Raw genomic sequence first — 15,347 nt, 5'->3', positions numbered from 1 at the left:
TCTTATCTCAGTGTTGAGACTAAATTTTAAGCATACCCAAAAATCAAGTGGACCATACCATAGGAAACAGTTAGAATAATGAGTTTCACCATTGAAACCTTTTCTAGGGCCCACAGTGATGTTTATTTCTCATCCAACCTATTCATAAGATCACACAGACATGGATGAAAGCAAAACAAAAATACAAGCTTGATCCAAAACTTCTATGGCCCTAAGAAATTTTCAACGGTGATGACTGAACAGTGCTGCTCTTCATGACGTACGTATTTTATTCATCCAGTCGATCTAATTTTGCAGATTTGAGGGCATGAGCCCAAAAGTGATAGAGATCCAAATCTTCAATGGACCACACTACGTGAAAATAATGGTGATTGAATGCCCACCATTAAAACCACCTTGTGGCCCAGAAAAGTTTTTTTTATTAATATGTTATTTATGATTTTCTTTTCATCCATGTTTGTATGACCTAATCAATAAGTTGGATGGTAAGTAAGTATTATGGTGTGCCCTATAAGTTTTTTAGTGGTGGGGGTTTTATTATAGAGCTGTACATCCAGCCGAGTTGAGTCGAAGCTCGGCTTGACTCATCCGTGCTCTCCTTAAGCTCAAACTCACCCTCGAGGTTACCTGATGTAGCATCTTCATTGTCCACTAGCTGATAGCCCTTAGGCTATGTTTTCTACCTTGATGGCACCATCTAGGAGGGCTATGTTTTCTACCTTGGTGGCACCATCCAGGAGTCTGCCAGGACTTTTAAGGCTCAGCACCCACCAATTTTCATCCAAAGCTTAGTCTGGAAGTTCATCCTGCAGATGCTAACCATGCTTTTTTGCAACAAGCCATCAGGGCACTTGATGGCTAGACCTTTCCATCTTTTCATGAACTCTCTAAGCCCCTCATTCAACCTTTGCTTTGTTGCAAACAGCTAAGCAACTGCAATGTTCTCGTCGTCGACATTCATGAATTTCTAGAGCTAGCCATTAGCTGATCCAATCACGCAAGAGGTAGAGGGCGCGGATACTAACAAAGCTATGGTCAAAACCAGCAGAAAAATACCAATTTTCGTGGAAGAGGAAATGGTAGAGGTAGATCTATGCGTGGATGAGGAAGTACAAAGAACATCCAATGCTATAATTACAACAAGCTTGACCACTATGCATCTGATTGCTGGAGCAAGCCGGTGACTCAAGACGAGCCATCCAACTATGCCGAAGCATCAGGCCATGAACAAGAAAGCTCCACACTTCTCCTTGCACAAGAGAAAGGTAGTGATCAACAGGATGTATGGTATCTCGACACGGGTGCAAGTAATCACGTGTGCGGTGACAAGAAACTCTTTGTGGAACTCATAAAAGGAGTTCATGGGGATGTAGCGTTTGGAGACTCATCAAAAACGCCAGTGAAAGGTAAAGGTAAAATTAAAATCTTTTAGAAGAATGGTGTTCCAAACTATATCTCTAATATGTACTACGTGCCCAACATGAAAAACAACATCCTCAGTATCGGCCAACTCCTTGAGAAGGGGTATGTCGTACACATAGAGAACTCTTCTCTTTCCATAAGAGATATGCATGGACGTTTGATTGCGAATGTCCAAATGACGAAGAATTGTATGTTTCTTCTTCATATAAAAACAATGCTCGAGAAATGTTTTTATGGAAAAGCAAAGAATGATTCTTGGATGTGGCATGTTCGCCTTGGCCATCTAAATTTCAGTGGCCTGAAACTTCTGTCCTCATCAAGCATGGTGCATGCTTTGCCTACTATTGAAGCTCCATAATATGTGTGTGAAGCATGCACACTTGGAAAACAACAAAGGAACTCATTTTTGAGTAGAGTATCCCGAAGAGCAAAAGAACCGTTGCAACTGGTTCACACTGACATCTGTGGACCATTAGAGCCAATCTCTCTTGGAGGTAATAAATACTTTATTACCTTCATTGACGATTTCAGTAGAAAATTATGGGTGTATGTAATCAAAGAGAAGTCTACTACTTTTACTATTTTTAAAAATTTTAAGGCCCTTGTTGAAAAAGAAAGTGGTCTTAAAATCAAAACTCTTTGATCTGACAGAGGTGGGGAGTGCACCTCAAATGTTTTTCGAGAATATTGTAGGGAACATGGCATTAAGCAACAACATACTACAGCGTACACACCACAACAAAATGGAATTGCAGAACGGAAGAACCGCAATATCCTCGATATGACGAGGACCATGCTAAAGGAGAAAAGTCTGCCAAAGAATTTCTGGGCAGAGGCAGTTGCATGTACTGCCTATTTGCTCAATAGGTGTCCGACTAAGAGTGTCAGATTTCAGACACCGCAAGAAGCATGGAGTGGATACAAGCCGAGCGTGGCACACCTTAAGATCTATGGGTGTGTTGTCTACGCTCAAGTTCCAGAAGCAAGAAGGAAAAAGCTTAATGATCGTGGCAAGAAGTGCATCTTCATCGGCTACAATGAAGAGTCAAAGGCATATAAGCTCTACAACCAACTAACCAATAAGCTGGTGGTGAGTGGAGATGTGGTATTTTGTGAGGAAGAAGCATGGAAATGGAACGAGGGAAACTCAGCCAAAGAAAAGCAAGTCGAGGTCGAAGAATATGAAGAAGAGAGACATGAGAAGCAAGAGCAGACACCCACATCACCCCCTTCGGATCACAGAAGTCCAGGAGTACGCTCCATCTCTCCTGGAAGTACTTCATCAAATCAGAATTCATCCAGCACATCTTCATCCGATTCTCCTTCACCCTTGGCTCCCATTAAAATGAAAAGCCTCAACGACATCTATGCAGAAACTGAGGAAGTGAATTTACTCTGCCTGTATGCGGACCACGAGCCTCTCACATTCGAGGAGGCTGTGAATGAAGAATGTTGGAGAAAGGCTATGGAAGAAGAGATTCATGCCATCGAGAAGAATCGAACATGGGAGTTGACCTCACTCCCCAAAAGCCAGAAGACCATTGGTCTCAAATGAGTGTACAAAATCAAGCGGAATGCCGATGGTAAGATCGAACGATATAAGGCAAGGCTCGTAGCAAAACGCTATAAACAGAAATATGGGGTAGACTATGAAGAAGTTTTCGCCCCAGTTGCTCGCCTTGACACTGTAAGAATGATTATCTCCCTTGCAGCTCATTGCAGTTGAATGATCTACCAACTAGATGTGAAATCTGCATTCCTAAATGGAGTACTCGAAGAAGAAGTCTACGCTGACCAACCTGAAGGCTTTGTCATGCAAGGGGAGGAACACAAGGTGTATCGGCTGAAGAAAGCCCTGTATGGGTTGAAGCAAGCTCCCCGTGCTTGGAATGCACGGATTGACGGTTATCTTCAAGAGAATGGCTTCGTCAAATGTCCGTATGAGCATGCAGTCTACACAAAGAAGAATGCCCGTGGTGATATCCTTATCGTTTGTTTATATGTTGATGATTAGCTGTTCACTGGGAACAACCAGGAATTCAAGCAGGATATATTCAAAGAGTTCGAGATGACTGATGGTGGATTGATGTCCTTCTTCTTGGGCATCGAAGTGAAGCAACAAGTCAGCAGCATTTACATATTCGAGAAGAAATACACAAAGGAACTTCTTGAGAAGTTTCAGATGGTCGACTATAAAGCCGTAAATACACCTGTTACAACAGGCCTAAAGCTCGTAAAAGATATAGAAGGAAGAAATGTCGACTCAACTCTATTTAAGAGCCTAATTGGAAGCTTAGGGTACCTCACAATAACTAGGCCAGATATAGTCTACAGTGTTGGGCTTTTAAGCCGGTATTTAGAAGTCCCAAAAGAGTCACACTGGCTAGCTGCAAAATGAGTACTGAGGTATATCAAAGGGAATATTGAATTCGGTCTCTTTTATCCGTACGATGAAGAGGCAATGCTGTATAGATACTCTGATAGTGATTGGGGTGGTGACCAAGATGAAAGAAAAAGCACCACAGGCTATGCTTTCTATCTTGGGTCGACAGCATTTACATGGAATTCAAAGAAGCAGAGTGTGGTCACCCTGTCCACATGTGAAGCTGAGTACGTAGCAGCTTCATCCACTGTATGTGAGGCGATCTGGCTAAGGAATCTGCTAAAGGAGCTGAAGCATCTACAGGAGGAATCCACTGTTATATATGTGGACAACAAGTCGGCAATCGAACTTGCCAAAAATCCAGTTCAGCATGGAAGGAGCAAGCACATCGACACAAGATATCACTTTCTTAGAGATCAAGTAAAGCAGAAATTGGTAAAGCTGGAATACTGTCACACCACTGAACAAGTGGCGGATATCTTCACTAAAGCATTGCCAACTGACACATTCAGGAGACTTAGATCAATGCTTGGAATGAAGCCGGTTTTGGTTTGAAGGGGAGTGTTGGAAACGGTGATTTCTGCAAATCCAAAACCGTGTGCATATCTTATGTGCAAGCTGTTAGATTAGATTTTTTTTCTTCTAAGATCAGATTGCTAGCTATGTAGATTTCTTTCTAGATTTCTCTGGATTATTTTTTCTTTATTTAGCTACCCCTAGGATGAATCTAGATAGGGATAGTTTAGTAATTTCACACAATAAGAAAGCCTATAAATAGGCAGCAGTGTAATACGATTTTTAATTCATTCCAATACAGCAGCAGTTCTCTCTTCTTCTTCTTTCAAAAGTTTCTTTTTTAGTCTGGAAGTTCATCCTGCAGATGCTAACCATGCTTTTTTGCAACAAGCCATCAGGGCACTTGATGGCTAGACCTTTCCATCTTTTCATGAACTCTCTAAGCCCCTCATTCAACCTTTGCTTTGTTGCAAACAGCTAAGCAACTGCAATGTTCTCGTCGTCGACGTTCATGAATTTCTAGAGCTAGCCATTAGCTGATCCACCCTTTTAGTATCCATGCACACTAGTTGATCAATGTTGTTGCTTTTATCATGCTAACAACAGGATGGATTCACACCATCCATTAGAGCCATGAAGCAATAGAGTTGCTTCCTTGGCATTGTCTTTCCATCACAGCATCGAAGCAATCCATATTCGATCTTTGGTGAGTGGGAAATTTGATGCATCCAATTAGGATATAGAGGAGCAACACCCCTATGCTTTGTCCAGGCTTCATCTTCAATAGCAGCATTTGTTTAATCCACTGCTTTAATCCACCAACTCGCCCACATCCTTCATATGTGGTGGCCTTTACAACAACTTCAGTGCCCCGATGTGTTCAGTAGGAAATTTGATGCATCCAATTAGGATATGGAGGAGCAATACCCCTATGCTTTGTCCAGGCTTCATCTTCAATAGTAGCATTTGTTTAATCTACTGCTTTAATCCACCGACTCGCATCCTTCATAGGTGGTGGCCTTTACAACAACTTCACCCTACGAGCGATAATAAGTCATCGTCGCTAGAGCTAGGCGTCGAGTTGAGTCTGACGAAGTTAAGGCTTACCCGACTCGATCCGGTTTTGAAATAGGCTAGACCCGTACTCGACTCGACTCGGTATCGAGTCAAGCATGACTAAACCAATCCGAATCCAGGTCTAAACTGGATTAATCTGGACCGAGTCCGACCCAGTCAAAAGTACCGAGTCGGTTCAAGTTGGCATTGATTCGGATTGAGAGATGAGGGAGGGAGTGAGTGGAGAGGAGAAAGAGAGGAGGGTGGTGATGGTGGTGGGTGCCTACCAGGCTTGGAAGAGGAGGGAGGGAGGGAGGGAGTGGAGAGGAGAGGAGAGAGAGAGAGAGGAGGAGGAGGAGGGTGGTGATGGTGGTGGGTGGCTGCCGGGCTTGGGAGAGGAAGGAGGGAGGTAGGGAGTGGAGAGGAGGGTGGTGATTGTGGTGGGTGGTTGCCGGGCTTGGAAGAGGAGGATGAGGGAGGGAGAGAGAGGGTTTGGGATTGGGTAGGGGTCGAGTGCATACATAAATTTTAGGATTTTTATTATATATATATACTCGAATCTAAGTCGAGTCGGTTTCGAATTGAGTCGAGTCTAACCAGATCAAGTTTCGGGTTGAGTTACTGGGTAACTCGAACTCGACTCGGTTTGAATTCAGATTGGGCAAAGCCTACTCAGTTCGGACCAACTCATACATTTGGTTCGGGTTGAGTCGGATCTGAACGAGTCAAATCAGGCGAGTCAAGTTGTCCCGTGCCCACCAACCATGTCTTCTAGTCATGGTTAGTGGTTCATATTCTTTTGGGAACCACTCACTGATGATGTTCAGCTAAATCCTTAAAAAGAGTATGCGGCGTTAGTGTGCATGCACCTCTTTTTATTATGATACTCTTTCACAAATCTCCAAGATCTTGAAAATCTAGTGGTAGCTAGCATCACAAAAAGTACTGATATCATCGCCATATTTTCAAAATCTCAGCAGATTTTAAAACATTGTGATTGCCGTATTAACTCAAAAACTAGTAAAACCATTGAAGTTTTGTTATATAATTTTTCATTTAACTTTTAAATCTATTTGGTGATTTAGAATAAAATGTTTTATTTTCATAGAGTTTATCCTGAGAAAACCCTCAAATTTGAAAATTTTCCTAGAAATTTCCTGGAACGGGATTTGTCACCGTGTACATGACTTCAACTTCAAGTTGGTTTAACAGGGTCATGTAATATGGTTCGATATGGTTGACTTTGCATTAAAACCCAGATACCTTTATAGTCACACTCTCTTTGACTGTACATCATGGAATTTGTGAAATACCATCATATCGAAGGTCATTACCTATTTAAATTATGTTTTTACTATAAATAGTAAGTTTTAGTTTGATTATAACTCTTCATCCATGGGCTTTAGGTGTTTGGTACTATTTTTGGCCAAAAACCTAGCGCACTAGTAGACATCACGGCCATCCATCCCTATTTAAAGGGTTGTGAACTCGTTTATTTCATTCATCAATCGAATTACGAATTTTATAGAATTTAATTCTATTTTTCTTGTTTTTTCCTCATGGATTCGAGAAGTCTTTGTGAGGAGTCTAGAGAAGCTCCGTGGATTCGGAATAGTTATCCTTGAGGAAGATGGTGATCGACCTCATCATGTTCATCCCTACGGCAAACGCCCAGATATTTTTGCAGTTAGTGTAATGTCCCTACAAGAGAGCAACCGTGGGGTGTTGAATGAAGATCTGATCTAAGGCAGAGACATGGGTGAAATCCAACTGGCAATGCGCCATCTGCCACGGAGAGCACAACGCTTCATGCCTCAACATCTTGTAAATATGGCCAGTGTGTATCATCATCTGATCATCCGAATGCCTCTTAGGATATTTGGATTATGGTCCTTTTGTGACCTATCAAATGAACAATTCGAAAGCTATTAGTGGTGACAATGCCTCTTAGGATGTTTGGATTACGGTCCTTTTGTGACCTATCAAATGAACAATTCGATAGCTATTAGTGGTGACCTCCTTAACAACTGGTCTTCCCTTTTCCATATCTTAACATGTCAAAAACAAGTTTTTAATCGTTCCTTAAATGAGCAATTGGCTGTTGCTCCTTCAACATAGCAGTGGTGACATTCTTTTAAGCAAGAATCACACTATTGAAAAAGTGGCAAGTGCGATTCCCTAGCCGGGCCGAGAGAGACGGCTACCCGACAGCTCAGCTTGCATACTTTGGTTACCTCGGGCAAGAGAGAACACGGGTGACGGTCTGGTCAAGGGGATCAAACACATGCATGGTCAACAAGCGTGGACATAAGCAAAGCTGAATCCATGATTTTTGGACCCGTTGGTATATAGAATAAGCTAATTATGTACAGTCACACTCTCTTTGACCCAAAGAAGCGTTTGTTTTTTTTTTCCCTTTCTTTCCTTCTTTTTTTTTCTTTTTAAGGCAAAGAGTGGGCTTTTTTTTTTTTCTTTTTCTTTTTTTTGCGACAGAAGAATAAAAAAGGATGCATCCATCAAAAATATTGGGTACGACTTTGTACTAGGAACCTTTACCATAAATTTCCTGAAGAAATGTGTCTTGGCAGATTTCTGATATGGTGCCATAGTGATAAATCTCGTTCTCCACAATTTCTCCACCTAGGAATTTCTAAGGATATTTTCATATTTTGATGTTTTTCTAATATTGCTGAACATAAAATATTTAGAATTATTTATTATCAATTAATAAATAATTTCAGAAAATGAATATAAAAGTCTAAACTGAATTATTTTAACTTCTAAATAACTCTACTGTTAAAATCATGATCCTGATAAAATCACAAAAATTAAAAACTGCCAGGATTTTGAAAATCTCGCTTTCAGTTGCAGCAACTATTGCAGCTTGTTTTGATGGTTATGTCACTTATGGAGAACTACAACCCATGGTGCCATACTAGATAAATGAATGGCCAGGATCTGGGGCAAGTGTATAACAGTCTCATCCTCATGTCCTATCAGCAAGGCTCCTATTCTCATTAGAGGGAGAATTCAAATCTCTCATTCTCGTTAAAGAGAAAAATAAATAAAAATCCTAGGAACTTTAAATTTTCATTCATAGTCATAAAAATTCTTACATGGTATATTTATCGCTATAAGACTCATATTCCTATCTTAGTAACAACTCATAACAATTCATAACAACCCAAGATTTCCCTGATTTCCTAGGCACCCTTTGGTAACCACCTAGATGTTAATTTATTCAAAAGACTCGATTCAAATTCAAAAGAAAACTAACTCTTCAAACTCAAAAAAAAAAAAAAAAAAAAAAATTTATTTTTATTATTATTATTATTATTATTATTATTATTTTTTAAAAAAATTTAAAAATAAGAAGAAGAAGAAAGAAAAATACTAACTAATCAAATTCAAAGGAAAGCTAACTCAAATTCAAAGAAAACTAACTCTTCCTATACACATGTAAGTGTAACAAAGGACCCCAGACCTTCGATACTTGGCCTTATTTGCAGCTACAAGATCCCTGCTGAACAACTTCGATCTTGCAAGACCCTAGCACTGCTCATGTACACACCACTCCACATGATAATTTGGCACACGTTTACAACATCCAAGCTTTCCATGAGATGGGCCACATTTCAGTGAGAACAAGAACAGTTGGAAGATTGTGACACAGTAGAAGCCAACTTATAGCTTTGTTCCCACACATCAGCTGGCGCCGCTGCTGAATGTGGGACATGACGCGGATGCTTCTCTCTCTTGTCTCCCTTAATCTGCCGGAAAGCATGCTTAAGGGCAGGCATCAGAGCTTGCAGGCACTCAGCAACTGCATTCGGATTCCCAGGCATGTTGATGATCTGAATTGATAACAGAATGAAAAACAAAAACATCAAAAAGGATACTCTTGGTAGCAACTGTGATGTGAAACAGAAGTGCTTTGAGTTTGTTTGGGTTTTTTCAGTTCCCATGAATGGAGGACACGATTCAGTGATTATTGATTTGTGGATGCCCTATGCACCAGAAATCTCCTTAATTAGTTCATCTTGATGATGTAGAGCGGGTCACGGACACTTTCATGGAAAAGATGGACCAGAGAAGGCCCGATCGGAGGCGGAAATGATTAGGACAGTCAGAACCTTCAAACAGTCATATCTCGCAAACAGGAATGAGTTTTTCAACGTATCATATATGATTTTGGGGTAGGAGAAGCTACTTTAGCCAACCAACCCCGCTACACCAGGTTGCCCACACCGGATTTGCGAGGTTCCATCAGATCGACGGTCGAAAGTACATTTTATTTTCATTTTTACCATACATAGTAAGTTTTAGTTCGATGATAACTTTTGATCCTTTGAGAGTCATGCCCAACATGAAAAGAGCTTAGAAAATTTAGGAGAATAATTTGGTTAGGCCAAATTGGACATTACTATTTTTGGCCGAAAACCATGAAGTCTAATAGGAATGGTGACCGTCTATAAATAGTAAGTTTACTATTTATAGTTGGTCATGTTTTTAGGAAGTTTGAGTCTAAAACTTCGTCCTAGGTTTGAGCTCATTAGTTAAAGAAATGTAAATTTGTTTTTAAAAAAAAAAAAAATTATATCATCAATCAATATATTTTCGAATTTATTAGAAATTATTTCTATTTTATCCCTCGTGGATTCGAGGAAACTCTATGAGGAATCCAGAGAGCTCCGTGGATTTAGAGTAGTTATCCCTAAGGAAGACGGTGATCGACCTCATCACGTCCTTCCCTACGTCACTTGACACTTCAATTGGCCCCATAAATGTATAGTCAAGGTGATGTAGAGAGGGTCGCAGACAGTTACATGGCCAACATAGATCAGAAAAGGCCCAGTCGACGACAGAAGTTATCCGGACCGTTGGACCTTAAATCAGACGTATCTCGCAATCCAGAATGAGTTATCGGACGTAAAATATATGATTTTGGGGTAGAACGAGCTACTTTAGCCAACCAACCCTGCTACACCGGGTTGCGCAAGCCGGATTTGCGAAATACCACCAGATCGACGGTCGTTTCCCTATTTTAATTCCGTTTTTACTATAAATAGTAAGTTCTAGTTGGATTATAACTCTTCATCCGTTGGGCTTTAGGAGTTGCACCCAACGCAAAAAGAGCTTAGAAAAATTAGGAGAACAGCTTGGTGAAGCCAAATAGGACACTTACTATTTTTGGCCAAAAACCTTGCGCACTAGTAGACATCATGACCGTCTATAAATAGTAAGTTTACTATTTATAGTAAGTCACGAATTCTAGGAGTTTTAGTCGTAGTTTGATTCTGATTTCTCTCCCATTGCTTGGTATCCCTATTTAAAGGGTTGTGAACTCGTTTTTATTCATTCATCAATCAATTTCGAATTTATTAGAATTTATTTCTATTTTCATGCTTTCTTTCCTCGTGGATTCGAGAAGTCTCTGTGAGGAGTCCAGAGAAGTTCCGTCGATTCGGAATAGTTATCCTCTTGAGGAAGATGGTGCTCGACCTCACGTCCTTCCCTGCATCACAAGGAAATACAAAAATGCCCCACATCCAACTGAAGAGACGCCAATGATTTGATGAAGGATCTTCCAATTGGGAAGATTTTTGGTGATGATGTATCCACTGTGGGGAAATACAAAAATGGCCCACATCCAACTGAAGAGACGCGAATGATTTGATGCAAGGATCTTCCAATTGGGAAGATTTTTGGTGATGATGTATCCATTGTGGGCACAGCATATGAATGGTTTTATCATAGAATAATGGGCCCTACTTGTAACAGTGAAAAAACTGAGCGGTGGGACAAAACTTATTCTTATGCCCAGCTCTTCTTCTTTTTCTTTTTTCTTTTTTCCATTCTTTTTCTTTTTCATCGTCTTTTTTTTCCTGAAAGGTTTCTTTTGCCAAGCATTGTATAAACCTCAAGAACAAAGAGTGGTTTTTCATGGATGTGGCATGGATTTCAGATGAAAGCACTGGAAATGATACGATGTGGATGTGTTGCCTATGAAATATCAGGTTATCATAGATGTTGAAATGAAGTGAGGTCCTTACCAGTGTTGATCCTCTTATTCCAGCTGCAGCACGTGAAAGCATGGCAAATGGTGTCACCTGATTCCAGAAAGCGGTAAACACAAAAGCTTCACAAATGAGGAAGACGCCGAATTACAAAACCACATATTATGAACGGAAGAGATTGAACTCGAATATCTGAAGATGAAAAGTGGGTATTCATTTGAGTGTAACTGATAGCCAACAGAATGAAGTTGTGATACAAAAGGCAATGTTGACAACCTTTATCTCCATCATAAACCAAGGTGTCCTAAAATGGTTGTGCAACAGTAAAAGTGGTACCCATTACACATTATGGGGTCATAACGGCCATTATGGAAAATTTGACCCATGAAAGCCCTGTAATGGTCCATTACGGAGCCGAAATAGGTTTCTTCAAAATAAAATTTTAAAAATATATATCCATAATGACCGTTATGGTCCACATCGTAATGGTAACAGCAGTAGCCATTATAGCCACCGTTACCATTATGGAATACCTTGCAATAATAGATGAAAACATGCACAATTCACTGATATTTACAAATATGCATGGATATGTGCAAACTATGCATTATTATAGAAATGTACATAAAAGAGGAAACCATTAATGATAAATCATATGCCAGCATATACAATAGAAAATAACATTTGCATGGCAAAATATGGATTCATATTTACATGCGCACATACATTTATAGACAAATATGTGTAGGAGTGCAAGTCGGGCAGAGTCAGGTTGAGGGTCAACCCAAGCCCAACCCAACCCAACCCAACCTCAAGAGGAGTCCGCCCAAGGCCCAACCCAACCCCACAACTCAATCCACCCAACACAACCCAAGGAGAAATTGACAAAGTGGATGTCACATATGACACGGTGACCCCATAGTGCTTCAGTGTGGGCTGGATTGCATAAAACAGGTAGTAGATGATTATGGCCTTTCTAAAAGAGTAATGACTTCAAGTTGCAACTCATGAATACTCGATGAAGAGCCCCTAATATGAGGTGTTAGAACATGCGCGAGAGAATCCAACATATATGTCAAAGATCCCTGTCATTCATCAAGTACTGACAAGTGTGAACACACTGAACCAAAAACAATGGTGCTCGATGATCATGAAAGTCAAACTTTCATGAAACCTATTCTCTATCTAGGCTATGATTTTATGTTTATACCTCGTATATTAGTCATTACTTATAAACCACACATATATGTACTGCATATAAGGTCAGGCATGGGTTGGATCTGGTTGTCCAATGACTAAACCCAAATCCAACCAACCTATGTTGCAGGTTCAGGTTAAGGATTTTCAACCCAAGCACACAAAACCTAACCTCAACCCAAACGATCCAAAGTTTGGGTTGGGCCAATCGGGTTCATGTTGACGCAACCCAGATCGCCCCCCTAAACATATGCGTACATAAGTGCAATGACAACTCAACATGTACAGGCAGTATGCATGTGCAGTTTTCATGGTCTGAGCAGTATCTTGTCTAATATCAGTTGCCCCAGTTCTCAATACAGGAACAGATAATGATAATCACCACCATATTTGTTTCAGTTTGAACCAAGTAACATGTTCCCAAGTGTAGTTAAGCTGCAACTTTTTCCGCAGGAAGATGCTAATACCTTAAGACTCTCTTGCAGCATCACATACAAAAGACCAGGCGTTTCTTTCTGTATTAAAGCTTTGGTTGCTTCAGGGGTGACATCTCTGGGTGTAAATCCAGTGCCACCTGAATACAAAGAAAGCAGAAAAATGGAAATCAAAGAAGAAATTCTGAACAATAACCAAATAATGCTTCCTTGCCAAATGTGGAGACAGGACTAGGAATGTGAGTGCCTAACAACCTAAAGTTAAGATGAGGTCGACTTTGTCGATATCACTCCATCTCCGCAGAATGTCTTGAATTTTGCCCACTTCATCTGGAACTACAGAAGTTGCAACCACCCTTGCTCCACCTAAACCTTCTGATGAAGAATTTACAACAGAGACAGCCCTTGGGCCACTGCAGCATCCAAAGCACGTCAGTCTAGAGTTCATGTGGGAGTTGTTGAATTTCAGGATATTAACAGAAGAGAAGTATCCAATGTCCTAAACGAGCTTTCTCAAGCTCAGTCAAAGAATCAAAAATAAAATGAAGGCATTTTATTTCTAAGTTGGGTATGGCTTATGTACAAAACAATTAGAAACGCATCACCATTCATGGAAATTTGCAAAGAATCAACTGCTACTAAGCCTACTATGTTGTTTAAAACAATAAGAAATACATCACATGGAAATTTGCAGAGTGTCTTCTTTGACAATGAGCAGCAGTAAGCTGCGATACTTCACTTCAAAGCAATAACTCTGTGTTACTTAATTTTACATGAAGAAAGTGACCCACTTCGAACTATAGTTTTTCTCCTTTTGGTTTTTTAGAATTAGAAGACTGATTCATTAAAACTCAAAAAACAAAATACACAGTTGAAAAAACAAAAGGCAGATGTCCATATCATCACTCTTCTTTGTGATTACCATTAAAAAAGAAAAATAAAAAAAAAGCTAAGGAAAATTCCAACCACTGCATCCACAGCCAAATCTCCAAAAGAATTCACCAAAAACAAGCCCTCCGGAGCAATGCAAAGGAAGTCCCCAAAAATTCAGTCACCATCCCCCACCCAAAAGCCAAAGAAGTAATGGTATACAGTAAATAGAGACAAGAGAGGAAGCTTTGCTATTGGAAATCTATGCCTCTTTTCTCTCCAAATGCTGCCCAAGGTTGTGAATGGAAACAGATTCCAAGTCAATATTCCATGCACCAAATAAGGACCATCGGCCCATCAAGCAATGAAATCAAAGACCGAACTGCTTGTGGCCCACAGAACCTTGAATATCTCAAAGAAATGATCCCAAATGGCCCACTTGGCATTAGAATGAAGAAAGAAGCGGTCAACTGATTCATCCTCTTTTCCATGGGCATTTTATTATCAGTAGCAGGCCACACTAACACTTGCACCCTTGGAGGAAAAGGAGATTTTCACACTTTGGCACAAGGATATCTAGAATTACCAGTGTTGCAAATCTTTTAGATAGAAGAGAAATAGAGGAAAAGGGACTACTTGCAGACCACTTCCAACACCATGTTCACTGGAGGCAATACTAACCTCATGAAGAATGCTTACGAGTTGGAAAAATGATTTCTTCAAGGGAGCACATTCCACAAAAATGAACCCTCAGCCTCTTCATTAATTGCTAAAGAGAATAATTTTTTTAATCAATGATATTTCATTAAAAAGGCCGCAGCCCATAGTTACAAAAATACAAAATATACAGCTCAAGCAACAAAAACCACCGCCAAACACTATAGATGAAACTGAAAATTCTACACTTCCGCCCACTCCTTTACATTGAGCATCTCGCCCTTCTGAATACATCTATCACTCTCCCCTTTTTATTTCTAAAGCATCAATCATTTCTTTCCAACCATAAAGCCCATAATCCCACTAACAAGCTCAATCTCCAAATCCTTTTCCCCGATTTCCCTATACCCCCACCGTGCCCTGATAGAAGAAATTTACCTATCGAACTCGGAAACACCCATAGAACCCCGACTAGTTGAAGAAGATAACCCCACACCTCCCTTGCAAAGGAGAATAAAGTTGTGAAAGAAAACTGCCAATTGTGCATCCCCAAACCGAACATCCTTCCCAAAGCAAATGCTATGACTGCAACCCATGACAAATCAAGTCCCCTCCTCAGTCAAGCTACCAAATTTTCCCGTGACTGACTGATCCTCCTGATTGGCTCTTCTAATTAACCAGTAGACGACCAAATATTCCAGCCCGCATTCCTCCCCCCACCCCGGATTTTCAGATCTTCCCCAGAACTGATTACCATTTACCAAGAAGGGCCCAATTTTCTCCCATAACACCCCC

The 15,347-nt window shown here is 40.4% G+C and overlaps 1 protein-coding gene across 2 annotated transcripts in view; it reads right to left on the bottom strand.

Moving 5' to 3' along the window:
* Window positions 1-8,756: 8,756 nt before the first annotated feature.
* LOC131239757 (molybdopterin biosynthesis protein CNX1) overlaps window positions 8,757-15,347 on the bottom strand; it is a 33,836-nt gene continuing 27,245 nt past the window's right edge. For both annotated transcript variants that reach the window (XM_058237612.1, XM_058237613.1), the window contains 4 exons: window positions 13,281-13,438; window positions 13,059-13,165; window positions 11,431-11,487; window positions 8,757-9,231 (listed from right to left, as the gene is read on the bottom strand). In XM_058237612.1, coding sequence (XP_058093595.1) covers window positions 9,013-9,231; window positions 11,431-11,487; window positions 13,059-13,165; window positions 13,281-13,438 — 541 coding nt within the window. In that variant the 3' untranslated portion in view covers window positions 8,757-9,012. The remainder of the gene's footprint in view (window positions 9,232-11,430; window positions 11,488-13,058; window positions 13,166-13,280; window positions 13,439-15,347) is intronic.

Source organism: Magnolia sinica, chromosome 3 (assembly GCF_029962835.1).
Source record: "Magnolia sinica isolate HGM2019 chromosome 3, MsV1, whole genome shotgun sequence".
In the NCBI taxonomy this organism is placed as follows: Eukaryota; Viridiplantae; Streptophyta; class Magnoliopsida; order Magnoliales; family Magnoliaceae; genus Magnolia; species Magnolia sinica.
Note: the sequence above shows the minus strand (reverse complement) of the source record. Positions and strands in the feature narration are given on the sequence as shown.